At 47.4% G+C, this 27,057-nt stretch overlaps 1 protein-coding gene across 5 annotated transcripts in view; it reads right to left on the reverse strand.

Moving 5' to 3' along the window:
- Positions 1-27,057, reverse strand: part of LOC119372696 (transmembrane protein adipocyte-associated 1 homolog) — a 119,276-nt gene that overhangs the window by 23,876 nt on the left and 68,343 nt on the right. Inside the window, exons 7-13 of one of the 5 annotated variants that reach the window (XM_037643149.2) lie at positions 18,176-18,292; positions 13,975-14,035; positions 13,760-13,862; positions 12,050-12,130; positions 11,734-11,863; positions 10,250-10,303; positions 8,983-9,512 (exon numbers count right to left, since the gene is read on the reverse strand). In XM_037643149.2, coding sequence (XP_037499077.1) covers positions 10,277-10,303; positions 11,734-11,863; positions 12,050-12,130; positions 13,760-13,862; positions 13,975-14,035; positions 18,176-18,292 — 519 coding nt within the window. In that variant the 3' untranslated portion in view covers positions 8,983-9,512; positions 10,250-10,276. Of the gene's footprint in view, positions 1-8,982; positions 9,513-10,249; positions 10,304-11,733; positions 11,864-12,049; positions 12,131-13,759; positions 13,863-13,974; positions 14,036-18,175; positions 18,293-27,057 lie in introns of those variants that run through there. The other 4 variants (XM_037643148.1, XM_049419714.1, XM_037643146.1 and 1 more) reach the window with 4 other exon arrangements.

The following is a 27,057-nucleotide window of genomic DNA, read 5'->3' on the forward strand; positions in this document are numbered from 1 at the left end:
GGCCCCTTTAATGGGAAGGCACAGCGCAACTGAGACAATGGACAAGGATACGCAACACACACGAGCGCTGTGTGTGTTGCGTGTTCTTGTTCATTGTCTCAGTTGCGCTGGGCCTTCCCATTGCTATGAACCAACTTGCCCAGATCAAAGTCTTACTGGATTTAATCAAAGATTGTTGGCCATAACAAACATTTAATTTATTTGGATGACATCACACGTCGTTTTTCATGCACTTCAAACTCCGAACAATGGAACTGAACCGAAAGAGCAGGCTTCGCAACCGCATACGCGCAGCACGCGCTATACATACATTGCGCTATACTGTAGACGGAAGCCGAAGCCTGAACACTGAAGTTATAATCCAAAACGGGCCGGAAAGTCATTTTGAGTGCGTCACGGCCATAGAACAGTCGCGAAAAGAAATCGTCGCCAAACATGCAGATGTACACATTGATGGCTAGCAGACGACACCACGAGCAATCGACACTCAACGTGCACGTGACGGCAACTACGCTCAATTTCGCTGGGCATTTTGCTTGAACATTCAGTACAAATTGCTTTATGAACTTGCCCACTAATGTTTCAATAGCTCGAGCAGGACAGACATGCCGGTAGTGTCGAGCAGCCTTCAAGTAGCGAGCGAGCACGCGAAGAGCAGCACCCGAGTCCCCTCTCTGACGTCACACGCGAAGGGGCGCCACTCAGAGATCTCGAGGCAAATAGTGATGTCGTGGGAATCGAAAGGACTCTAGTTTAAAATCGACTTCAAGATTTGTAATGGGGGGAACAGAAATGCCAAGCATCAGCACAGAGAGGTCTTCTGTTCTGAGGGTGTGCAGGCTGAGCCTGTTGGACAGGTCACATCTAACGAATCTTCTCCGGCTGCCACTGCCAAGCAATATTCGAACCAACACATATTTGTGTCTTCCAGACACTCAAACGTGGCTGTCTGCACCAGGAAAGGTGCCGATGTTTAACTGCTTGCACTTTTTACTGGCGACTTGGTCACTTTTCGCTCTGTCATTGTTGACGGGTGTATTGCTGTCATTGGCAAACAGATAATTCCTGTATTATTTCCAAACATAGCAAAGTGCGGAAACATGACGTGCCCAGCAGTACTCACAATTGAGCCAAGCTGCACTGCGGCACTTTCATGTGATGTTTCCCTCTCTGCCACATCAACAGCTCTTGTGAGTAATCAGCATGTAATCTCGTCGGATGACATCTTGACGTGGCAATCCTGTGTGGCATGGGCACGTTGATTGCACAGAATGCAGCAGGGACGGTCGCTCAATGCAGGTCCTGCGGCCAGCGTTAATGCTGGCAATAATTGGCTTGGTGCACAAGGTTTGCCTCGGTCGTGTCCCGCAGGGGTGCTTTTCTGTAGGGACCTGGAGCTCTCTTCTCTGCTCTCAACTTGCACCCGCAGGAACTTCATAATCTTTCGCACCTGTTCCTGTCGGACCATGGAGTAGACCAGTCATTGTTCTCAGCTTCCATTTGCTGAATGTACAAAATAGCAATATCTTCGGGGAGTGATCGCATAAGGACACAATGTGTATATTCGGACGCTGGAACTCTGATGCTATGGAGGCAGCTGCAACACCTGAGAAGAGTGATAAACAGGTGCGATGGCAAATAGACTGTCAATGCGGTCGTCAATTAGCGCGACATGATGGCTGAGCCCAGAGAATTTTCACCGCTAGGGATTGGTTTGCTTCCACTAGGCACACACCTTCAACTGCATGCTTCGCTCTTTCAGTTAAGTAAGACCTTAAATATCAAAACTTCTCAATGTTGGACAGCTCGCGGTTGCTGTGGATCATGGCCTCGAAATGTTCACAGAAGCCCTGCCACTTCTTGAAGTTGACTGAAGAAAACGGGTAACTGTGGTTTCGGTAGGGCCACTAGCTGTATCAGTGCTCAGGAAATTGCTTGAGTGGACATGCCCTGGGCAGAGATTTTGATCATGACGCTTTGAGTAGCGTCGTCTTCTGGCCTTCCAGCAGAGTTCAGAAGGAAGTGGACCAGGCTAATGCTGTTATGGATTGTAGTACTCCAGAGCTACACTGGCTTCAACTTCATACTATACTCGTGGACAACTTTTATTCTCAATGAAGGAAAGGCTACGGAGGTGTAGCCTACTGCACATGTACTGCTCTGCGAGTAGTCTAGTCCGGCACGCGTTTCGAATGTAGTTTTGGTTTGTGAACCTTCCGTATCTCCTGTGACAGCTCTTTGAATATTCGAGCGGCCGTCACAGCTTAGACAGTCATCTGTTAATGAAATTCGTCAGAAGCTCCTTCGGCGAGTCGTCGAAAAAGCTGGAGGGTGACGAGCGCTCACCTGAAGGCGAAGACGCCATTTTGACTGTGAGGTGCACGTAAAAGGTGCGACGTTTTCACAGCTGCAAAAACGCGAAATGAAACTGCATGAAGTAAAACAAATATCTCCTCTGTGCGCGTTGACCCTTTCTTCAAACAGCGTCCCGTAGAAAATAAAGTAATGATGTTGTTTTTTATTCTCGCACAGAAAACACGGATGCAATTGTGGTACTACATTCTTCAGCGGTAGCACACATGCAGTTCAGCTCTGTAGCCTTCCCTTCATTGCCAAGAAAAGTTGTCCACGAGTATAGCCACTGTTGGCCACGACGTCTGCAATCTTGTTGTTGAGTGCTGCAAGCGTCGATTCCTTGTCCTGCAAGTCATCCAAACTAAGTTGCTGGTCAGAGGAACACTTGGCCTGTAGTGCTTTGGTGGTGGATGAGATGAGCTTTGTAGTAGCTCAATGTATGCCTCTGCTGCGTTGCGGTCAATCCATCGTCTGTGCAGGACACCACTCTCCTCCCGTTTTTCTATGATGAACACAGAGACCGACGTCCACTGGAGATGGTTTATTAAGTGAACGCATGAGGCGCTGGCACAAACCTGCGCCTCATGTGTTCTGCACCACTTTGTCTCCTCATTCAAAATAATAGGATCTATTGTTCAATAATTAAAATTTGTTATACCGCTTTTGCTCAGCTTGGCTAGAAATTTGGTGATAAAATTAAATGGCACGGCTACTTTTAGCTTGATTTCTGGCTCCTTTTCAAATCAACGTAACGGCAACCCTGCTATGGTGTGTGAAGGCACTGCTATAGTGAACTAGAAGATACTCTAGTGGCACGACCGGTAGGCCGCGCCGTCTCTCTTGGCAGTCGGAACCGCCGCAAACCGCCACTAGGGTTTCTCGTGTCGTTACTGCGCCTTTTCCTAGGTGCGGCGGTGCAGGTCACTCAGCGCGGTAGTTCACTCTAGCACAGCTGCCCGAATCTTGCATATTGCTGCGTCGGCGGCTACAGTGTGACTGCTGTACATGTACAGGGGTGTTCTGTCACACTTTCTCGCACGGGCCATGGTGGAGCAGCTGTCCGTCTTGTCAGGTATTCCGTACAAAGATACGACCTCTTGTTAAATATTCAGAACTGCAAATCAGTTTGGTTGTAATTCGACCCTAACTTTCTCAACACAGATACTATTTCACCTTTGGTTGCCTTAGCCAATCACCTTCATCCTGAGGTTCAGATCTCTTTTTCTCACAAATAAATATTACTAAGCTTATTTTCAGAAAATAAATATCATAATTATAGGTGATATGCGTAAATTAATGGCCTCATCCCTGAACTCTGCGAGTTGATCATCTTCTTTTGATGGTTTTAGTTGAAAATGTATTATCGATATCTCTGCTTGCTCAGTTCTTGGCAGCTGCAGCACTGTGATCGATCATGCACTGTCTATTTTTTATTGCCCATATATGTAGGAGTCCTTGCTAATTGACATTACTGGTCACTTCTCTGTCTTTGTGCACACTACATATATGCCCACCATTCCTATTCCAGCTTTTATACCAAACCTGTTTTTGATAACAAATCATTCTTAGAAGCTGTATCTAATGCTGACTGGTTTGCTGTTCTTGACACCAATGATCCGCAGGTGGCCTTCTCGTGATTTTGAAGTTATCACATTATCAATCCTGCTCTCATACCCTATTTCTCATCTGTCGCTTTCTGGAACACAGTTATTTTTGGAACAATAATGTGTACCCCATATGTAGCCCATATCCATTACTATACTTTCAGTGTCCTGTCATTTATTCTAGTCCGATTTAGACTGTTTGCTTTGTAACACTGTACCGTAGAATACCGAGCGAGCGCCCCCTACCCGAGCAAGCGCCCCCCCGTCCCAGCATTTTCACTGTTTCATTCACTGTTTTTATTCACCCGACGAGGGCGAATAATGACAGTGAATGCATGCGCACTCAATAAAGCATCTCATTGGGAGCATGTGCGGCTCTTCCGACGCCATCTTGAATTTTGATCTGTGACTGAGCAAGGGCTCCCCCTCCAAATCTCGTCGAATTATCTGTCACGGTAGGGGGGGGGGGCGCTTGCTCAGGATTTTACGGTATATTGTTGACATGGAAACGTCCTTTTCAGTATGTGTGTGCCACAAGATGTATGCCATTGTTATTTATGTGTCATGCGTACGTATTTCCAAATTATCCTTCGTACTTCATGTCATTTACACTGCTTATTAATCTTCCACTTGACTCTCTCGCAACACTTCCTCTATGTTTATTATTTGCACATTTTATATCCCTCAATTATATTATTCATGCAAAAAACCAGCTATTGTTCTCTGTACTCTATGTATACAAACTGCTGTAACATATCTTTATGTATAGTTTGAAAAGGAGGTCCCATTCCAGTTTTTAAATTCTGGACCTCCTCCTGCACATTAACATCCTAGCTGTAATCGTTTTAGTCATCTTTTAATCATCGCAATAAATAAAGAGGCGTCCGTTCTCATTTTCGGTGCTGAGCATTGTGTCCTGTACCACGAACCCCTATATAGTAAGCCTACATCACAACTTGAATGAAAGCACGTTGTTTCAAAGTCTATACATGTAAACTGTAATGAGCAATCGCTGTAGCAAATGTTCCGAGCACGTGCGGTAAATGTAAAAATATATATACTCTTAGCCAAAATAAAACTGCTGAGCCACGCAGTGAGTAATCTGTCTGTTTGATGTCTGCATAAACCGGGAAGCAAACACACGTGTTAGAATTAACTGTAGCTGAAGCTGCCAGGAAATGTAGCAGTAGCGTCATCTCGTGGCGTCCGCGTAAAAGGAAGATGCCGGAACCCCGCCGGTCACACCAATAGAGTATATTCTAGTTTACTATAGCACTGCTGTCGACGCTTACGAAGTGGCGCTGGTGCGAGCAAACCTCCTTGGAGCGTGTTGGCAGTGACCATGTTTTTCTTTGACATGCTGTGGTTTTGCTCTTCGTTTTCTTCACCTTTTGTGTTTGTGAACTCTGTTTAATAATAATATCTGGGGTTTAATGTCCCAAAACCACGATATGATTATGAGAGACGCCGTAGTGGAGGGCTCCGGAAATTTCGACTGCCTGGGGTTCTTTAACGTGCACCTAAATCTAAGTACACGGGCCTCAAACATTTTCGCCTCCATCGAAAATGCAGCCGCCGCGGTGTGAACTCTGTTTGCACTTCTTGACTTTTTTTTAAGAGTCTATGTTCCCTTCAGTGAGTGGCTGTTGGTATGTTTGTATGCTGTAAAAAAGAGGCAACGAAGACATCAGCTTTCTCGGCCGACAGCTATAGCCAGCCATTTTACGCCATGGAATGCTACATTTTTCGGGGTTTCGCAAGTAAAATGGGTTGATATTCAGCCAATATGCCGATGTGTGTTGTACCTGGCTGTACAAGCAGGTATAGAAGCAACCTGGAGCAGCAGCACCTTTTTGCACCACCATCGGACCACAAGCTTCTCAAAAAGTGGCGACCCGTGCTGACAAGTTGCTCGGCAAGACGTGCAAAGTGTGCGACACTCACTTTCAGTCATTAGAAATAAAGCATGTTATCAATAGTGTAGAGATTTCATGGACACTGAGAAGTGGTGCCATCTCAGCACAATTTCCAATCATGCCCAGTTATCCGTCCTCTGCGCCTAAAAGGCGGTGGTCACTTGACAATGAGAGAAAGTGCTTACAGGCTTGCAGTCTGTGGCTTGCCAGCCACCTCGCAAAGAGCCACAAGTGTTTCCAAGTGATTATGAGAGCATTGGCCTTAAGATCATAATCAAGAACTCAAATGCCGTTCTTTGCATGCCAAAAGTGTCAAGAGAACGTGGAGTGAAAGTGCAAAGAGAAACAACGAAAGCAGAACTTGTTTAAAGTTGCAGTTGCTTCACAAAATAAGTAAAAAGAGTTTACATTTCGAATTTTATTACCTGACTGTCTCGTGCCGCTTATTTTAGTTATGTGCATGCCATTATATTAGTCTTGTGTAATGTGGAAAACTCCCAGTAAAAATAGTAACGATGAATATGTACAAAACACCGGAATAAATGCCGCGCAAAGGAGGAGTGGATGTATAGCGTAATATGGAAAACTCCCAGTAAAAATAGTAGGGATGAATATGAAAAAAACATTGCAATAAGTGCCACGCAAAGGAAGAGTGGGTGTCTAGTGTATTGTGGAAAACTCTCAGTAAAAATAGTAGTGATGAATGTGCACAAAACATCAGAATAAATGCCATGCAAAGGAGGAGTGGGTGTCTTGTGTAATGTGGAAAACTCCCAGTAAAAGTAGTAGGGATGAATATGAACAAAACATTGGAATAAATGCCACGCAAAGGAGGAGTGGGTGTCTAGTGTAATGCGGAAAACTCCCAGTAAAAATAGTAGTGATGAATGTGCACAAAATATCGGAATAAATGCAACACAAAGGAGTGGGGATCGGCTAGAACATCTGATTGGCAGCGAAAACATTCCACTTCTTACTATCAAGGTCACGTGCACGCTTGCAGTCAACCGAAATGAGGTTAAGTAGAACAGAGGATGAAACAGACTGATTAGAACAAGAACAACAACGGAATGAAGACCACGGGACAAGTACTGACTGCCAATTGAATGTTTATTACAAGAAGATCAGCCTTTTATAGAGTCTCAGAAGAAAGATGCACACATCAAACACACGCTAATTACAATCACATTCTTTCTTTTGATGCCTTTTGATTGTGATTAGCGAATGTATGATGTGCGCATGTTTTTTCTGAGACTGTATAAAAGGCTGATTTTCTTGTAATAAACATTCAGTCGGCAGTCAGTGCTTGTCCCGTGGTCTTCATTCCGTTGTTTTCCTTGTTCTAATCATGCAGCCTTCATCACGTTTTAAAGACGATAGTCTTTCTTAGGGAACTTAAACGCAGAAATTTTGGTCTGTCTGTCTGTCTTTCTGTTTGTCTGTCTGTCACCCGATTCAGCCACCCGGCCAAAGTTGAACCACTTGCCCAAGGGCCAGCCATCTTGAACTGGTGGGTAGTTTCATACTTGTGTGCATTGTCGATCAAAAAGCAAACATTACGCATATCCAAGGCGCAACATCACTAGTTAAGTATTAGGTGATGTGTTCCTTTCAGGGGCGTAGCCAGGGGGGGAGTTGGGGGGGTTCAAACCCCCCCGAAAATTTTCAGTTTTCCTTGCGTATATATACACGCACACATACAAACGCACACACGAACATACATAAAGTATGGTTGAAACCCCCCCCCCGAAAAAAATTTCTGGCTACGCCCCTGGTTCCTTTAATAGAAAATACATAGATACGTAATTCTAAAGGCCCTAGTTTCTTAAGCTGCGCTGAAAATGCGACGCTATGCAGCGCCGACGAACGCCCTCTGCCACGGAGGAAGGAAACCCTCTGCACAAGCTCGTGTTTCCCGACGTATGCCAGATGGCGCCCATATCTCACGCAGCGCTCTTCTATCGTCTTTCGACGGCATCTGCAGCAAAGCACGCAGATACGCGGCCAATTTTTTACTGAGGATTAAGTATGCAGGGTGCACCGTGTTAGCATGAGATTCACACTTTCCAGAGATGTATAACATAATACAGTGATGTATTTCGAGCAACACCCTCAAGCAAAGAGCAGAACACTGAAGACATAAAAGCTGCAATGGGCGTGGTCAAGCCCACCAATTTACTAAGCATCCAGCACATTAAGACCTCAGAAGAGGAAAATGCACATCATAAACACACATGTAAATTCACACCAGTAATAAACACTGTCTTGGCAAAAGCACCGACCCTAACCTCCTACTTTGAGGTACACATGAACGTACTAACCTCTTACAACAATGTCAACAATGTTTAAACTTCACTGTGTGTGATAAACTCACAGCAAATTTTGAAAAATGAAGGGTAGCAGGTGAAGAACATGTATTTTAAGAGCTCGCTACGCAAGTGCGACGTGGAGCTAGCAGACAATGCTTGGATTGATATTTCAACTCTGGACAGCAGGGTCATGGCGGCAGGAACTGCTGTGGGCCTACAGCTCTCAATGGGCACCACGGAAAGTTTTGAAACTAAAGCACTATATCTATAAACATTGCTTGCGATGACATCAGGTACAAAAACGTACAAAATGGCTGCTTGTGTGTCGCTTCCTCGATCATCTGCTTTCGCCACATGGCTGCGGTAGATCCGTGGACTCATGAAGCAGGCAAGCAAAGGTGAACATGCACTCTGTCATCGTGTATGCGCATGAACACATAGTTGACGTTTCCGCCATGACATTATTGCTGTCGGGCGAGTCGTCTTTTGAAGCGCTTGAGACTGGGCCGAATGTGAAATGGTTCGCAGGGTTGGTAACCTCAGCATCCTGCACTCTGCCCAAGTTGTTACTGTCGTCAGAGTCGCTAGACAAAATTTCATACATCGTCGGCTTGCTTGCTACACATGCAATGTGCAAAAGACGACAGAACTGCTGTGATAATATGATATCTAGCTCGACCAGAAGCTTATACTTTGTTGCGACTTCAGAATACAGCAGGAATTGAAACTAGTGTGGGATGCCGTGTCGATGGAAGGACGCATCCCAACAGAAAACGTAAACTGTTTATTAACGAAGTAGCAGCAGCGGGGCGAGCATACCGACGCTGCGCCCGGTCGGGTAGCGAAGGAATGATCTGTTCCGAGCTTGGCAGCTTGGTTTTATAGCCACCGTCGGTGACGTAAGCCTCCGGTGACGCTGCGGTGGCGCTGTCCCTTATCTGAGGCGTGGTGTAGCATGCAGCCGTGTCACGCCCGCCTAGATAGTGACGAGGCGGAGGCTGCGCCGGTTTGTGCGCAGTGTGTCGCCACACTAGCTTTAAAACAATGCACTGTAATTAATTGTTCGCAGTGCACTCAAGCTCACCAATACATTTTCTAGACTCAGAAAATGTAAATCTCGGTAAACAGAATTGCTGCTTAAATGAAACAACTGTGTCTAAAAAGATGGGTTTCATACTTGAATTCTGAACCCACTGTTCATCTCCGTAAATAGAACTCCTGTTAAATAGAACATGTTTTCCTGGTCCCTTGAGGTTCCTTTTTTACGAGAATCTCCTGTATTTGGGTTCCAGCAACATGCTCAACTGCCTTGAAGAGGTGCTATGCATCTTGGAGAAACAGAAAAACCATGTGGTGAGGCAACTATTCATACAACTATGTTAAAGGGACCGACAACTACCCAGAACGGGCCATGAGGTGCGAGTGAAATAAAAAATCATTGTGGCACAATGGCACATGCTGTTTGCAATACAAGCAGGATTTATTTTAAATTGCCGGAGAAATTTGCAAGAAATGGTATGTCACACCACCATGCAGAGAACCCTTGATACTATGCAATGAAGGCAGTCTGATTGCTCTACCTAGTCTGCCATTATTTAATGCACCACGCTTGTTGTTTAAAACTGTGGCTTTTGTGTTAGATAGGCATTTACTCTCTATAAAGAATGGGCTCCAATCGCACTGGGAAGGTGGTTGGCCAGCAGAGCTATGCTGTTACCTGATCCACCAATGTGACACTGCCTAGAGCTACATGAAATGACTGACAGCAAGACAAATGCACTGTGCCATCTTTGGGAGTCTGTTGTAGGTGGGTGAAAGCACTACTACTTCACTCAAATTGAGATGTATAATTGCCCTCACATATCACTGTTTCCAGCGCATGAATCATCCTCACTGCAGGTGAAAAAATCCCGATAAAAATACTTAATCCCATTTCTGGTGTACGCTGATGGGTTCTGTAAAAATTATCCGTCGGCACTTTTAACTAGAGTGCCCGTGTGGGCTAGTTGAAAATGCTCCCGGAGAGAAATGATGGCTGGCAAAGGAGTAATGAAGATGCACTTACCCCAGACGGCAGGCACCTCGTGCAGGTTCACAGGGACAGAAAGTGGGGGGCATGCTGCATGCAATGCACTGTGTTAAGGGAAGCATGCATGCAGCAGGCCAACCAAGCTGGAATGCTTTGGCAAGGCAGTGTTAAGCTTTGTGCGGCTCAGTCACCAGAGAAACAGCAGGGAGACAAACAAGTTTTAAAGGAGCCCTGCGACACTTTTCCAACATTGCCAGAAAATGATGGCAATAAGTAGTCGTGTTGAAGCGCAAGCACAGTAGTGTTGAAGGAAAGGCTTAAAAGCGAGGAACGGAAAGCAAAGAGGGACAACACGAACGCTGACTACCAACTGGTTTTATTGTTCACGACACACTCGTACATATATACACAGAGGTAAAAACTTATCAAGCAGACGTCAGCAACATGACACATTTCGGTGGCATGTCCGATAAAACTAAGGTAGAATGATAATTAATAACAGATTAACCCTTATCCAAAAGCGCGAATTCTTTTTCATGCAAGGCCACCGAAGGCTGGCTTCAGCTTCAGCTTTTGTACTGGCAGTAATATTTGCTTGTGAGCGTTTCCGGGAGTTCATTCTGGGGTTCTCTGCAACTGCAGAACCAGACCACAAACCTCTGCTTGCTATTTCACATTTGAGTGAAATGCCCCCACACTTGCAGCGCTATCATCTCGTGCCTTTTGACATCACATGGCAGTATGTTCCTGGGAAGCACGTGTTCATGGCGGACACACTATCGATAATTCCGGGGACCCAACTGTGCGACAGAGAGAGCAAACAAGCCGTGAGCGTACTAGCCGGCATTGAAAGGCACTGTCAGCAACTATCTTAAAATGTGTGACCAGTTATAAACAAAGGCTTCCTTTTGATTCGACATCAGATAGTAAAAAGTTATTAGAAATCATTTATGTTGCAAAACCACTTGTTTCGGCATCTACAACGCTTAATCTCTACACTATATCAAAGCAATTTAGCTGAAAATGTACTGCGCCCCCTCCCCAAAATTGTTTGCACTATAGTAAACGAACATAAACAATGCACAAATGCCCCAGAGTTTACGAAACCATTTTTTATCTTTCCAAGCAGTGGCTTGTCACAGCCCTCCTTGCCTCAAATGGCTGCAGAGAGAAAGCATGCCTGTGCACATGCATAAAATTGAGGGACAGTCTGATGAAGTGGCTCTTTTATTGGTTCAGGGGGGCGCCTTCCATGCCGTTACAATACGTACCAAACTGACGCTGCAGCAATTGGCTTCGAGGACAACCAGTATGCTTCGCACTTGGTGCAGTTAAGAATCCTTCATAATGACTAGATCGAAGACGAATGTCTGATAAGATAGCATCCACTACACAGAAGCATGCAAGCTCTACACGTGCACAAGCAGGACCCTCCTTGGCAACCTGGAAGGTGTTCAGCTCCAACAGTGCTCACATGCATGCGCAACAAAGCAAAGCACTCAGATGTGTGCAATGTGCACCTGGTAAATGTAGTCAGAGTCAGTCTTGAGCGACGAGCAGGACAGCTGGTGGGGCAAGCTGACGTTGTCATCTTCCATGGGGTCGTCTGTCTGGGCCTTGTACGAGAACATGATGCTTGGCTGCGAGATGCTACACGTGAAGAGAAGGCATTCAAAACCCATTACAACCGAGAATGTGCCTGGCACAGGGTGGGCGGCATAATATTAGGCCAGACGAAATTCCACCAATCGATGTGCAACAATTCTGGCCTCAAATGAAATGACCACATTTCAACATGATCTCAGAGCTACCAATGCGGAGTGAAGCACTGCTCACCTGAAGAAGTCTGCTAGGAACGTCTTGTAGACAAGTGGGGTGAAGATGGTGAAGTAGAGGTAGCTGGTCACATCTACCACACTGTCAGAGAAAGCAAAAACATCACTACTCAGGGTTCCGGTGAACATGCGAGTCAAATTTTACAGCACTTGATACAGTAGAAACCCGTTGATACATTTTTCAAGGGATTGTATAAAAAAAGATGCAGAAACAGGGAAACGGGAAAAATTGAAAAATGAGAGTCATACGGAAAAGCAGACACTTTTATTTCAGTGTCTTTGATATCGTCGAGAGCAGGAAGAACAGGGACGAGAAGTAGTGCCTGCCTCATGTTCTTGTTGACGATGTTGTACCAACAAGCCCAAATGGAAACTGTGGTCGTATTGGACGATCAGCCCAAGGCGATCAACCGCAGCGTTAAGAGATGACAGTTAGGCTGAGACACCTGCAGTGCATGGTGGCTCTTGCCATGACCACTTGACGTACATCTCTCCTAAATAAATCTGGTGCCTATGCAGCCAGTGAGCTCCGACACCTGGGGTGGTATTCTTAAATAACCACAAGAGAAAACGGCGTCATTCACAGCAATGTAATCGTATGCGATTCCGTTAGCATCAACAGTAGGATGCATCAAAGAACTTGGAGCATGCAACACAACTGCACGACCATCACAACGATTCACAAGCACAATAAAACCACAGGAAACATGGGCAATGACGAATCCATAAACAAGTCATGTCAAAGTGATGGTGAAACTGGCCTATCTCAGAGACCCTACTTCTGCTAGCAGCCAGCCCCAAACTGAGCAATGTCATATGGTGCAGTTGAGCAAAAGCCGTTATCATTTTATCATTGGAAAGTCCTTTTCAATATCTGCTATATGGGGTCAGTTTTGAAGGAGATTCAGCATCAGGTTTCGAGAAATGTGGCGATGTTGATCTCCAGAATGACTGAAATCTGGATTCTGAAATATAGAGTTTTTGTTCTACGGTTATGTTTTAACACGTGGTAACCGGATAGGATGCCTGAGACCAGTCATGCCTGCGTAGCTCATTCACATAATTACTAAGAAAACTCTTTAAAAATGGGACGAACACAGTGAAAGGTCCGCATAGTTGAGAGCCCTGGTCTATGAGAATCTGCTGTTTCGCTGTGGTCGCAGCACTGTTTGACTTGACCAGCTCAGGCCACCAGCCAGGGCCTAAACATGGTGGTAGCTCAACAAGTACCAATGTTTGCCCTGTATAAAATAGGCTGACAACGATGACGCTTTTGCATGAAGATGTCCAACAGATCATGAAAAGAAGTAATCACATGGAAGCCCAAGCATGCATGTCGGCTACTGGAGAATGCATTTGTGGGGGTTCATTTTGTGCACTGACCAGCAGGTTTTGGTAGCATGCAAGGCTGCTAGCCTACAAATACCACGGAGAATTCAATAAAGGCTCTTTCCAGAATGCTGCAGCAAGGACACGTCCAAGAAATGGAATTCATCAGTGTGAACAGGCAGGATTCCATTAATACATGAAAATTATTACTCACAAATGTCATTGTGACACAAGTTTTGCAACATCCCCCACTGCGTTAAGTCACAATGGTGAGCAAAGCTACTTGTCAAAAACCACATCGGTCCCAACACCTGGCAAGACATGCTGTGATGCTTTGAATATTAGGCTGGAAAGCAGGCATCCTGCAAGTTACGAGACTCACCAGACACCTTCACGGATGTCGTAGTAGTAGAGACCCGAGCCTGTCGCCTGGGCCAGGTTGAGCACAGCGAGGAACAGGGCATACCAATAGAAGCTCTGCTTGGCTGCAAGCAAGATCAATAAACTGTGGCCTTAAAAAGTAGATCATGCAATGAGGGCCAGATCAGATTACACTGTTCAACCATGCCCCACCAAGTGCAGCCACAGAGCCATTACCTGGCAGGGCTATGCGTTCCCGCAGGCCAGTCCATGGCAGCAGGAACACAACAATGTACACCTGCACAGGAAAGAATTTGCTCTGAATTTTACTCCAAGAGCAACATTTTTGTTATTGTCCTTCAAGTAGCATGCCCATGAGGAAAGCAATCACAGCTGGTCAAGATCAAACTCTTTATTGGACGAACTTGTGCCCAGAAACTCAATGTGCAACCATATCAGCACGCACAGTCGTCAAATAATTCGACCAGCTGAAAAGTGCGTTGGCATTTATGCATGTGGCATTCCGGCATTATACTGGTGGCCGAGTTAGTTCCAGAATAAACCCTATTGTTTGCGTTGGGACATAATCTCATTGGAAGATTTTAAAATAATCGGGAATATTCCCAGACATTCGGATTCAGTTTACACAATGTAGTGGTTAAAAATGTAATGGGCCGGTTACATAAAAATAGAATAAGAAGCACGCGTGTGAATATCCACATGGTACATCTCGGTCTTTACTAACACTGTGAAAAAAGAAAGTAATGGGCTGTCCAGATTAGTAAGACTTTGTGGAGGTCACCAACATAGGTAGGCAAACTCATTCATGAGTAGACTCACTCAGATCGGCCCGTGAGTCTGAGTATGAGTGAGTCCGGTTGAGGAAAATATTGGTGAGCCTGAGTCCGAGTGAGTTCCACCTTTTACTGCCAACCTATGGTCGTCCTATCTACTCATCTTCAGCATTACTGTCAGCCTTATATCAGCTTACCTTTATACTCAAGTCTATTCACACATATCCCAACGCACTCACGTTCATGCGCCACCTCAATATTTATTTGTCAGAGACGTGAATTGGGAGGGGTGTCATGACCTCCCCGTCGCAAACACCTTCACGGAAAGTTCTTCATAAAAATATCTCGTTTGAGTCGGGTATTTCGTAAAGATGTCCTTACTGGATTACTGATAACTCGTATTTGATGGTATAACATCAAAAGGCGTATTGAAGAGCGCAGATTATGTGAGATATTGGAAATAAAGAGCATTGACACCAAGATCGAAAAAAGGTAGTTGTACACTCACGGATTCATGAGTTGACTCACTCAGGCTCAAGTTAAGCCGTGAGTCTGAGTGAGTCCGGCTGAGTAATATGTTGGCGAGTTTGAGACCGAGCGAGTCCGGTTGAGAAAAAGTTTAGTGAGTCTGAGTGAGTCCCATTGAGGAAAATTTTGCTGAGTCTGAGTGCGCCCTCAGAGCAGAATATATTTGTTGAGCAAGTCTGAGTGAGCTCCAACTTTTTTGCCGACCTATAGTCCCCACAACGGTTAAAATATAATGAAAGCTTTCAATGTGGTTCATGTTCTGTAACTTTTTCAGCAAGAAACAAACCAATCCAGCACCGAAAGTCAATGTGCAGCTGGGTGATCACTCGGCAATCATGGTGCTGCATTAAATATCAAAGGACGTCACTAAAGGGAACCTCGTGATTTATGTAAAGTCTAACCGATATTGTGGCTAGCCACAAAACATCTTCACAACCGCCATTAGACAACCTGCACAGAGTTCTCTGCTGCGTGTAAAAAATACAGTTGTTTGATGTGCCAGCCACTGCAAATTCGGGCAGTTTAGTGAGCATCAGGGTCGTAACCTATCGCGCCACTGCTTGCTTTACTAAGCCTAGGGAACCACATGAAAGAGAGGATTGCGTGCCTATGGCGATACACGGCTCAAACACAAAGTACAGCTTATCGTGCACGACCCAGCACTATAGGTCGGCAAAAAAGGTTGAGTTCACTCAGACGCACTAAAAAAAGTCAGTTTCACCACAACGGCGAAGCAATGAATGCGATAGCAACAAATTGTAGTGTTATACAAAGTGAGGCTGGCAGCTAACTGTTTTGTATCCAATCTCACGTAGCTACAAAACGCTGGTGTAAGAGAATACGGCCGCTCCAGGGAGCGATGCTCTCCGTATAGTCACTTTGTGTTGAGAGCGCAGCACGCAGAAAGGTATACGAGCTGCCCGCTGTGATGGCTGTCGAGATAGCGTGCACGCACCCTTAGATTCAAAGTTGCTCATGCGACACTGGACATACTGGACATGACGGCAAAAACCCGTCGAGACTGTCCATATAATTGCTATCCCAATAAAATATATTTTGTGCTTAGGGTTCTCTCGGACTCAGACTCACCAAAATTATTCTCAACCGGGCTCACTCAGACTCACTAAATTTTTTTCTCAACTGGACCCACTTGAACTCAGACTTGCCAAAATTTTACTCATCCGGACTCACTCAGACTCACGGCCTAATCTGAGTCTGAGTGAGTCAACTCATGAGTGCATTAGCTTTTTCGATCATGGTATCAATGCCCTTTAACGCCAATGTTTCACATAATTGGTGCTGTAAGTGGAGCCTTTCAATCTCGTGCCTTCAAATATGAGTTATTAGTAGTCGCAATCAGGTAAGCAAACTTTTATGGAAGACACAACTCACACGAGATATATTTATCAAGAACTTCCCGTGAAAGATTTTTCGGGGTAGACAATAGTCTAGACAACAAAAAGGGGTACATAGACAACAAACAGGTAGACAATAGTCTAGCTGACACTAACAATGAAGGCGGACCGGCCACGTAATGCATAGGATCAATAAGTGAGTGACAGATAGGGTACCAAGGGATGGGAAATGCAGCCGAGTTAGGTGGGCTGGTGAAATTAATGCCATAAGCCTTAATTCGTAGGCACAGAATGGCTTCCACAGGGTTTGCCAAATTGGAGATCACTGGGAGAGGCCCTAACCTTGTAGTTGACCCAAAGGAAATGCTCAGACAGTAGAGAGATCAGTTTCAGTAGCTATATAGGGCAGCTACATAAAAGCTTATTTTTGTCCAAGTCCCTTAATGAGTGCCCATCTCTGGTGTTACTTGACCACCTCGCAACAATGAATGCCAACTAAATAAACAGGCCGAGCCAAACAAACAGCACACAAGATTTATTTGACAGCTCTTGCTAGCCAACTGTCACCTGCAACTGGCCCAGGTGAACAACCATGGCTAGAATCTTGTCCCAGACCATCCGTAGGCAGCTACTGAGTTAAGTGACTTGAATGCCATATGACAGACTGAACCCTGCACCACATATCCCTTTCCTACCAGTGTCAACTGCAACAACGTATTATTGCAATAAATCTCAGCAAACCCTAACCTTCCCAACTCCTTTCAGCAAAGAGAAGACGAGGATGACGACTTCCTACTGAATTTATTTCTGTCAGGATACAGAGGATATATACTGAAAAAGATGCATGCGCCTAAAAGCACGGACGTATATCGACGATATCTAACGTAATGTTAAGATTCCCCACAGGAGTAATCAAGAAATGGCTCGTGAATCACTGGAAGCCTTTTATATTCAGGAGTTGGGTGGAGGTCATTAGCTGGAAGATGGCCGCCTAACCTTAGCATTGCTGCAGTTCAACTAACTTGCAGTTTTATATAGAAACAAAGAAATGCAGCACCTGATGGTTGAGCACCAATAGTAGTGGCTGTGCCTGACTGACAGCTGGCCACATCTGAGCATGCACAGATGAGCTGAGTCAGCCAGCCACAATGCAACTGATAGTCAGCATTTGCGCAGTGCGCTTCTCTTCTCGTACCCACACACTTTGTTTTCTTTTACACCAATACGGTCAAACATCAAATAACACAGTGAGGAGCACACCTGCAAAGCTTAAATTTCCACAAGTTCTAACCACCTCTCTAAAAATTCTAACCTCCCTTCGTTTCTGAAGAGAGCCACTGCAATTGGGGGGCAGGCATGCCTGAACCAGTAGGTTAAATTCAGTGTCAACTCAAAAAAGCCCAGCATGCCAGCACCCCTACAAATTCAACTCCCCACAAGCAAACTTGCATGTGCATATAGCAGCGGCTCAATGAATCAAAATCACCTTGGCCTTGGACAACATTCTCAAAGCTCAAAATCATAGCCTGCAGTATCGACCTGGGGGTCCATTCATGTTAGCACAGCAATTCCATCACTAAAGCCAATCCACCAGATTAAACTTGCACCTGTGCCCTGCATCAACAGTGCTGTGTTGAAGGGTAAAATTTACTGTGCCCAACCAGAACTGTTCAGCGTTTATACCTCTGAAGCACAACAAAAGTTGAACCCAAGGCAGTATCAAAGTGGGTCTTATTTGAGTGGAAGCCATGTTCCACTTACCACAGCAAAGATGACTGAGCTGATGAACCAGAAGAGCATGCCACCATGGCCAAACAGCTCAAAGTTCTTGTCAGGCACATAAAACTTCCGGTCTGGCAGCACCAACTCCAAAACACCCTGTAATTAGCACAAGCTCACTAAGCATCTTGTCACACAGTTAGCACGCCCTGGATATGTGGTGCATATTGCAGGCCATGACATTTTGCTCCAATTCTGCAGTAAATTAACTGCATTTAAGATATAAAAGCACTATACTAAATTATTTGTATTGTACAAGAAGAAGCTGACAGCACAACCAGGGTTCGCAGGCAGCAATATGAGCACGAGCTACAATGCCCTATTCCGATAGTATTAGTCAAACCTTTTTATAATGAACTCGAGAAAGTGCTGCGAAAAGTGGTCGTTATTGTTACAAGCATGTGGTGCCCCTCTATCATAGCTTCGTTGGCCCGCCAGGCTGGCAGATCATGACCATAATAAACACCGACCAGCGCAGCTCTCTGTCAGTAGTTGTGATCGCGGTCATGCTTTTGGGTCGTCTTTCCGAAGCGCGGGTGCCTCGGCCTCCCCTCGATCCCAGGGCAGATCATGACACTGGCGACGAGTACAGCCAACAGATCGACCTATGCCACTGAGAGCGGCAAAACATTCCTGCTGTCATGCCACTGTATGGAAGGCTCGAGCCGTTCAAGGGAGATGGGTCTGCCTGGCCAATCTATGAGGAGCGAGTTCACATGTTTTTCCGGACAAACGACACACCCCTCACCACACTGTGCTCACACTTCAGCCCGGCATCGTCCACGCTAATGGAGCAGTTCTGCTTCAACAACCAGAGCCGCTGGAAAGGCGAGAGCCTCGGGCAGTTCGTCGCTGCACTACGAGGTTTAGTGAGTACCTGCGCCTTCGGAGGACAGCTGGACTCACTGCTCCGGGACTGTTTCATCTGCAGCACAAACGACCCCACCATGCAGACATGATCCTGGAATTTCCTGACCCCTTGCTGGATGATGTCGTGAAAGCAGCGCTGGCAATGAACGCGGCGATGAGGGATGCCGGCGAGATTGCACATGCGGCGTCAACGGTGTCAACAGAAGCGGCGGTCAACAAGATGGCGACAAGGGGCGGTACCTGCAATCGCTGTGGTGACTCCCACTCCCCTTCACAGTGCCAGTTCTCCCATGCGCAGTCCTTCACGTGAGGAAAGACTGGGCACCTTGCACGGGTATGCCAAGTGAGGATGATGAACAGCGGACAGCAGCAGCAGCCTGGATCAAGCCCAGGTTCCACACAAGCCCGCGGCCAGGGTAGACGTCGCAAGTGGTGGCAGGAACATGTGGCAGCAGGATCTGGTTTCTCCATGGACAGGCTCCACGTCGTGGCCAAGGATCTGCCAATCTTCAACACGTGGCACACAGGCCATGTCCTGTCGTGTGTACAACCGTAAATGCTGGCCATCGAAGTCTGCGGGCACCCCATTTCCATGGAACTGGACACGTGGGCCCGCGTGTCAGTCATGACTGCAAAACTGTTCAAGCAGAATATCCCTGGAGTGTCCTTCGAGGCTTCAGTCATGCTGCGTAGACCTGTGCACCGGTCCCAAAATTGCCGGCAGCGGCATGCCGGTGTTTCCACCTCCGGCGGCGGCGCGTCAATGGCGCGGGTTTCATTAGATCGGCAGCGATGTGGCACGAGGGGAGGGGATATATCTAAGAGTTGATGGAGAAAGTTGTCTCTTGAATTTTGGAAAAGATCTCTTGCACCGAAAAGGCGAAGTAGTGATTACGATAGCAACATGTCGTAATGTCATAAGAACAAAGGCTAGCAGCTAACTCTTTTTGGTCCGATATCGCGTAACTCTACAAAATGCTGGTGTATGGGAATACGGCCGCTCCCGACAGAGAAGCGATTTTCATGCAGTTTGTCATATTAACAGTCACAGCCCGAAACTGTGATATTGCAGCACATAGAAGGGTATACGAGCCGTTTGCTGATGTCTGCCAAGATAGCGAGCGCGCCAGCGCTCACGACGGCGCTCACAATTGCTACTCGAGCTACGCAGCAACCCCCCCCCCCCCCCCCACCTCCGCCTCGGCGTCCCTTCATGCTCCTTCACCCAAAGAATGACGTGTGGGGCGTTTTGTTTCTGGCTGAGGAGCAATCGACGGCATGATTCACATGTGGGGTGATGTTATCAAATGCACGCTCCATGCGCCGGAGATGGCCAGCTTGTTTTGTCTCTGCTTGAGCAGTGTTCCTCACCCACATGCAATGTGTGGAGTGATTTTATTGATTTGGATTTTATATGGAACATGACGGCGACAATGAAGACCTGTCCAGAGTGCCAATATAATTGTTCACGCAACCAAAAAATATACAGAAACTGTGGAAGCGGGCTCAGCTCTTTTCTGGGGAGCTGTGTCGTCTTCACTGTAAAGAGTTCGTCCGTTGGAAGACTCAAATAATCCGACGCCATTTTTATTGGTTTCATTCTGGCCTTCGCTACCCTTCTTGCAGACGATATCTCCTTGCCACATATTGCTTCATAAAGCACGCGTACAATGCCAGCACTAAGCGTTGAGCCTATCAGGACTTCGCGTTTGTCAGCTACACCCTGTTATCTACGCTTGCGCAGTCGGAAATGCACAAAATGGAGTGAAATCAGTTGATCGTGCACATTAGTCACGCGAGACAAAGAAGAACGGGTAGGCGAATGCATGGCAAAGCAAAGTGGGAGACAATTCACGACTGACATTTCTCGTATATGGACCAATCGAGAGTATGTATGCTAATGATATCACGTGAATCACTGTTCTGGTGTCATGAAGTGCGCAAAAAAGACAAGAAACGCCAAGAGAGAATAAAGCGCTCGATTCTGTATTTTCAGAGGCTGTTTTGGGGCCATCTAAAAAGACAAGGCGTACAAGCACGGACACAAGAGAGTAGCCAAGACACCACAAACGCCACTAACAGCTGAAAATTCGTACAGCGGCGGAAAGGAAGGCAGACAAAAATACTTGTCTGCACATTCCCAGGCAAGAGGCGATACCTATTAATGAGGTGTGCGTGGTGGTCTACGTGAGACATAAATGTTCACTCTCTTGACTTCTCTCTTGTGTCCGTGTTTGCACGTCGTGTATTTTTAATGTCAATATCTACCAACTAGCTCAGCTATTTGTTATCCTAAGATTTTCATTGCCTTCACTTCTATATTTATTTGTCGTTTCGCTCGAGTAAAAATGAAAGTAAAAAAGTGTAGTAAAGCATCGATATATCTTACTTATCTTTTTTTTTTATCTATGCACAATGTACTAGGTCTAAGACTGCAAGGATACGCAGCAGCGTTGAGCTCAGGCAATACTCGTGACACGTCAGGAGGAGAGAAGGAAGATGCTAAAACTTTAGCGCAAAACGAGCACAGCGGACAAAGGAACGACGAGGACAAGCGCTAACTTCCAACTATTGTTTTTATTAAAGCAACACACACATATATATACCTGTCACATGCGATTACACAGATATCAGTCAATGCAAAAGGGGAAACCTAAATAAAAAGCAGCAAAACTATCATTGAGGCGGCAGCGATTGCTAATAGAAGCTGCATCAGCAAGCCATCCATCGCACTAACAAAAAAGGAACTAGATTACTTAAATTCACCCGCACGTGTAGGTCCTGCATAGTTTTGCTGCTTTTAAGATGACTTTTAAAGGGGTCATGAACCACTTTTCCAAGTAATGATCTAATGGCCTCAGTATCGGAGTGTACTGCCTCCCGAATCGATTGCCGCAAAAATTTCTCGAATCCGTCAAGAATCAGCGGAGTTACGGGGGTTTGGCGCACGCTCCCAGCGCTTTCTCTCTTTTCTCGTGCCGGCGAGCGCACTGGAAGCTAGACAGGGAGGGATGGCATGGGGGAAAGAAGTTACGCCAGCGCGCGTCATGAAACGCGATCGCTCTCCCGCTGTGATTCGCTTGCGCGAGTGCGGCTACCGTGTACTGAGGAGTGCGGCGCCGGCAAGTGGCGGCACCCCGCGGCAAGAAGCGCATCTGATCCGAACGCCGCTCTCGATTTACGTCGGCTATCGGCCAATAAGCATGCTATGTCTCTTGCGACGTACAGCGGACAGACGCCCCGCCCACCGACGAGAGTGAGAACCGGCCTCTGTTTGAAAAGAGGGTGCCTGGGGAAACGGCAACTTCGCGCTCCCCTTGTGGCCATTACGCGGCGCGCACGACTGTAATATTTGGCAGAGCAGTTCATAGCCGTGTCAGCTTTCCGCAGGATGTGTTTTTTCAATCAGCCCAAGGGGTGCTTCATGACCCCTTTAAGGGCTCATTTTTTTGTTTTTTTTATTTGTTAGACACAATATTAATGAGAACTAACAGACAACAATGCCAAGGAAAGTATAGGGGACGCAATGTGTAGTACTTCGAATATAAATGTGAAGAAAGTAAAGTGGACGAAAAGAAAACTTGCCACCAGCAGGGACCGAACCTGCGACCTCCGAATAACGCGTCCGATGCTCTACCACTGAGCTTCGGCGACGGTCATCCTCCCGTCCACTTTATGGGGTACATATGTGAATTTAAACCTAGGAGTGTGAGTCAGCGCCGATCACAGCCATGGCGGCGAGTGTGGAACACTCTTTTTCTACCTGTTTTTCTACCATTAACATTCAGCAGGAGAGAAAGATACAACTTCCGGGGAGCTATTCTCAAAGTGCCCATCAAAAGGAGATGTCGACAGTCCATTTCGGCAGAGCGCATTCAGTTTTTCGAAAAGCAGTGAGCCGTGATGTCACTTCGCTCTTGATCACGTCGACGCACCGAACCCGCCAGCACATTCCCATCGTAAGAAAGATGTGAATGAAACGTACAGAAACAGGAACTTGTGAACTCTGAACTTGCATATGAATGTGTCCCAGATGTTTGAAAACGATGCAGGGAATGCGTACCGACCTTCACAACTGCGTAAGACGGGCAGCCGCATTAAACCTAATTCGATGGCTAACGCGGCCCGAGTTTATGCACGGCCTCTGAGATGTGCGCCCAAAAGTGGATCTCTGGGGGCAGTGTGCGTTGCGTTGAAGCGCATTCCGTCCCTCTAATTTGTGTCGAGAGTGGTGGAAGCTTCGTGACGTCAAAATGAGGTTGCAGAAGAAGAATCGGAAACAGAGGGCGTGCTGCTCACTGAGCTCCCGCCAATCAGCGGCGGCTGAAATGGAAAGTCCATTTCATGGACACATCGAGAGAGCTACCCCGGTGAAGCGGTGTATTTTATGTCCAGATTCTCCGTTCATGTTAGGAGAAAAGACAAATGGCGGCGCGCCGCAATTATTGCGCGGCGGTGGTGGCATCGTGACTCTCGGGACTTCGGTGGCGGCGCGAGTGGCGTTAGCAAAAACAGGCGGCAGCGGCGCAGCGCGTTGGTGAAGAGGTCTAATGCTGCATAGCTACTCCGGAGAGCTTTCCCAGGTCCAGGATTAGGCCCAGGTCAGCGTTCATTTTGGCAACAGGGAAGCAACCCCTCCCCCTTATTTGACCAAGGGGTTGTCGCTGACGCTGCTCAACCAAAACTGGATCCACGCACTGGGTGTTCGGCTGCCAGAATACCAGAAAGCGGCCCTGCATGTTGTGAAAGACATCCAAAGCCTTCTAACAGATTTTCAGTCACTGTTCCAGCTGGGGGTGGGCACATTCCCCGTCATGACGGCTGTCCTATATGTACCGAGGGAGTCCGGCCTCGTTTTTTCAAGCCTCAACCGCTGCTGTTTGCCCTGAAGGACGGGGTCACCCAGGAGCTGCAACAGTTACAGCGAGAGGGCATCCTGGTGCCTGTCAAGACTTCCGAGAGGGCTGCTCCCATCGTTCCAGTTCCCAAGCGAGACGGTACTGTCAGGATCTGCAGGGATTTAAAGGTTCCCATCAACCCCGTCGCTACCGTCGAAAAGCCTTAACACCAGCCATCTTTCAGAGGGAGATGGACAACCTTTTCAGGGACATGAGGCACGTGGCGGTGCATTTGAACGGCATCCTGGTTACCGGTATAAACGACAAAGACTACCTGTAGAATCTGCGCAACATCCTGACTCGGCTTCAGAACGCTGTTCCCAGCTCAAGTGGGACAAGTGCGTGTTCCTGGTTCCCAGTATTGAGTACCCGGGACATGTCATCTCCCAGGCTGGCCTGACCCCGGACCCCCGCAAAGTTGAGGCTGTTCTTAAGGCACTGAAGCTCTGAAACAAGATAGAGCTTCAGAGCTACCTTGGTCTCATCAATTTCTACAGGAGCTTTCTGCCCAACCTGTCGGCACATCTACAGCCGTTACATATTCTGCATCAAGATGGTCAGCATTGGGCTTGAAAGAAGGAGCAGGATGTGGCCTTCCAGCACAGTGAGAAGCTAATCACAAAAGCCCCAGCGCTGGTACACTTCGATCCCGCCAAGCCTGTCGTCCTTACTGTAGATGCATTGCCGTATGGTGTGGGAGCTGTCCTGGCACACTGAGACAAGAATGGCCAGGAACGCCCTGTGTTGTTAACTTGCCACTGCCTTCATGCTGCAGAGCAACGTTACAGCCAGCTGGACAAGGAAGGCCTGGCCCTCATGTTCAGGGTCGAGTGTTTTCACCAGTACCGGTGGGGCTGGAAGTTCGAGGCAGTTGCGGACCACAAACCGCTTATGGGGCCTGACAAGACTGTCCCTGTACAGGCATCATCTCGAGTAGTACGCTGGGCTTTGAAGCTGGCAGCCTACAGCTACCAGTCAGTCTACTGTCCGGGAAAGGACCTGGGACCTGCTGATGCCGAGCCGGTTGCCTCTGCCGCAGGTGCCTGATGATGTTCCAGGGCAACTGAGGTGTTAATGCTGGAGCATGCATACCTGGAGGTACTCTCAAGATCTGCAGTGTTGTAGGTGACCAGTCAGGACCCAGTCCTGTCCCAGGTGGTGAAGGCGATATTCAGGGGGGAGGACTTGGTGCAGCAGTTCTACAGCCACAAGGCCGCTGAGCTGAGCCTGGAGCAGGGCTGCCTATTGTGGGCCTCCAGGGTGGTGATGGTGGCCCGTTCCCACATTTGGTAGCCTGGCCTGGACCAGGACATTGCTCATGTGGTGCAGAAGTGTCAAGTCTGCCAAGAACACCAGAGGGCCTCGCGTCGGGCAGAGATAACCCCTTGGCCATTCACCCACAGAGGCCCTGGTCCTGCCTTCATGTGGATTTCAGGGACCCCTTCAAAGGCTACTTTCTGGTGGTGGTAGGCACGTTTTCAAAGTAGGTGGAGGTTCTACCTGTCACCACTCCATCAGCAAGCGCGACCGCGACCACTGCAGCGCGGCGGCAGGTCTTCACCACCCAGGGGTTGCCAGATGTCAGTCTCCAACAATGGGTTTGCCTTCGCCAGCACAGAGTATCTGGCCTGGCTGACGAAGAACGGAATCCGATGAATGATGGTTCTGCATACCACCCTGCTTCAAATGGTGCAGCCGAGCAAGTGGTGCAGACAATTAAAGGAGCACTGACACAAAATTTCGAAGGCGAGATAATGAGTGAAAAAGGTGTACGTGGAGCAATACACAACGTCTACGAAATATCAAGGGCCAATATAGCCTAGAACATATTTAAAATCAATCTTAAAGTGCATGCCACGCGACTGAGCGAGATGCGAGCACCTTGCGACGCTGACATCAACGCGGCGGATATGTAAACAAACCTACGTCACGAGTTTGTGTTGGCTGGTTGCTGGTTGTGCCCTTGCGCTTGTGCGCTTGTGCTACCTGCCATTTCTTCCTCCGTGCCTGCGGCTTTGCGTGTGCTGGTTGTGCTCCCTTCCGCTGTTCCCTTCCGCAACGGCGTGGTGCCGCAGAACATTGGCCGTCGCCGCACGCGCGAGAGCTGTCCAACGTGCACGGCAAGCTTCTCCGGCGAGGCATTTGCGCCTCCGAAAAACATGGCCGCACTGCCAAAAGCGGTTGTCGTCCACTTCGAATCTATCAAGTGGCCACCGTGCGCTCTGTAGTGTGTAAGCTCCGAATAGATGCTTCCATTTGCTTTAGATTTATGTCCTTAAGCTTCGACAGCAATGTATTTGTCCCGATTCGGCGCCGTTTTTGAGAGCCATAGTCAAATAATCGATGCTGTAGGGTTAACGAGTCGAAATGGGCGCTTCCGAATGCACTGAGGACATAGATTACGCGTTTGTTAGTTGCTTCTAATCCTCCATAGCTGGCGCCACTTGACCTAGTGCCACCTTGGGGACACTTTATTTGGTTTTACGCGACACCTTTTTTAATGCCGGACAGACTAAAACGCTCCATTGACTGCTCGAACCCTGCCTGGCAACGACACGGACGACGTCCGTACTTCTAGCGCGAAAAATGCGGATCAAAAAGCAAACAGCTCGAAGCATCCCGAGTCAGACGGACTGGCGTAGCAGACGAACCGTAAGTGCGGCGCCCGCCGCACCCGCTCTCGCGCGTCGCCTACGTCATAATTTTGCATGGTCACGTGGCCAGCTGTGTTTACCCGTCCTCCGGAAGTAGTGCTGCCTAGCTCAGTGCTCCTTGAAACCGGCGACTGGGCACTCTAAAAACGTGTCTAAATAAATAACCGTCGCGCACTCGCGCAAACGAGGTTTGCAGCCGTGATAAGTGGATCATAAGCTATCTATTGCAACAAGAAAAACAAGGTGCAAAATTTTTGTGTCAGTGCTCCTTTAAGGACAAACTTGGACAAACTTAAGAAAAGCCAGGCTGGGGACTTCCGTGCGCAGGTTGCCCGCATACTGTTCCAGTGCCGGACCACACTGCATCGTGTCACTGGCTGTGCCCCCCTTGGCTGGGCCAGATGGTCAAGACCACGTTGGACGTTTTGCATTCAAGCCTCCG

This window comes from Rhipicephalus sanguineus, chromosome 10, assembly GCF_013339695.2.
Source record: "Rhipicephalus sanguineus isolate Rsan-2018 chromosome 10, BIME_Rsan_1.4, whole genome shotgun sequence".
NCBI classification, from domain to species: Eukaryota; Metazoa; Arthropoda; class Arachnida; order Ixodida; family Ixodidae; genus Rhipicephalus; species Rhipicephalus sanguineus.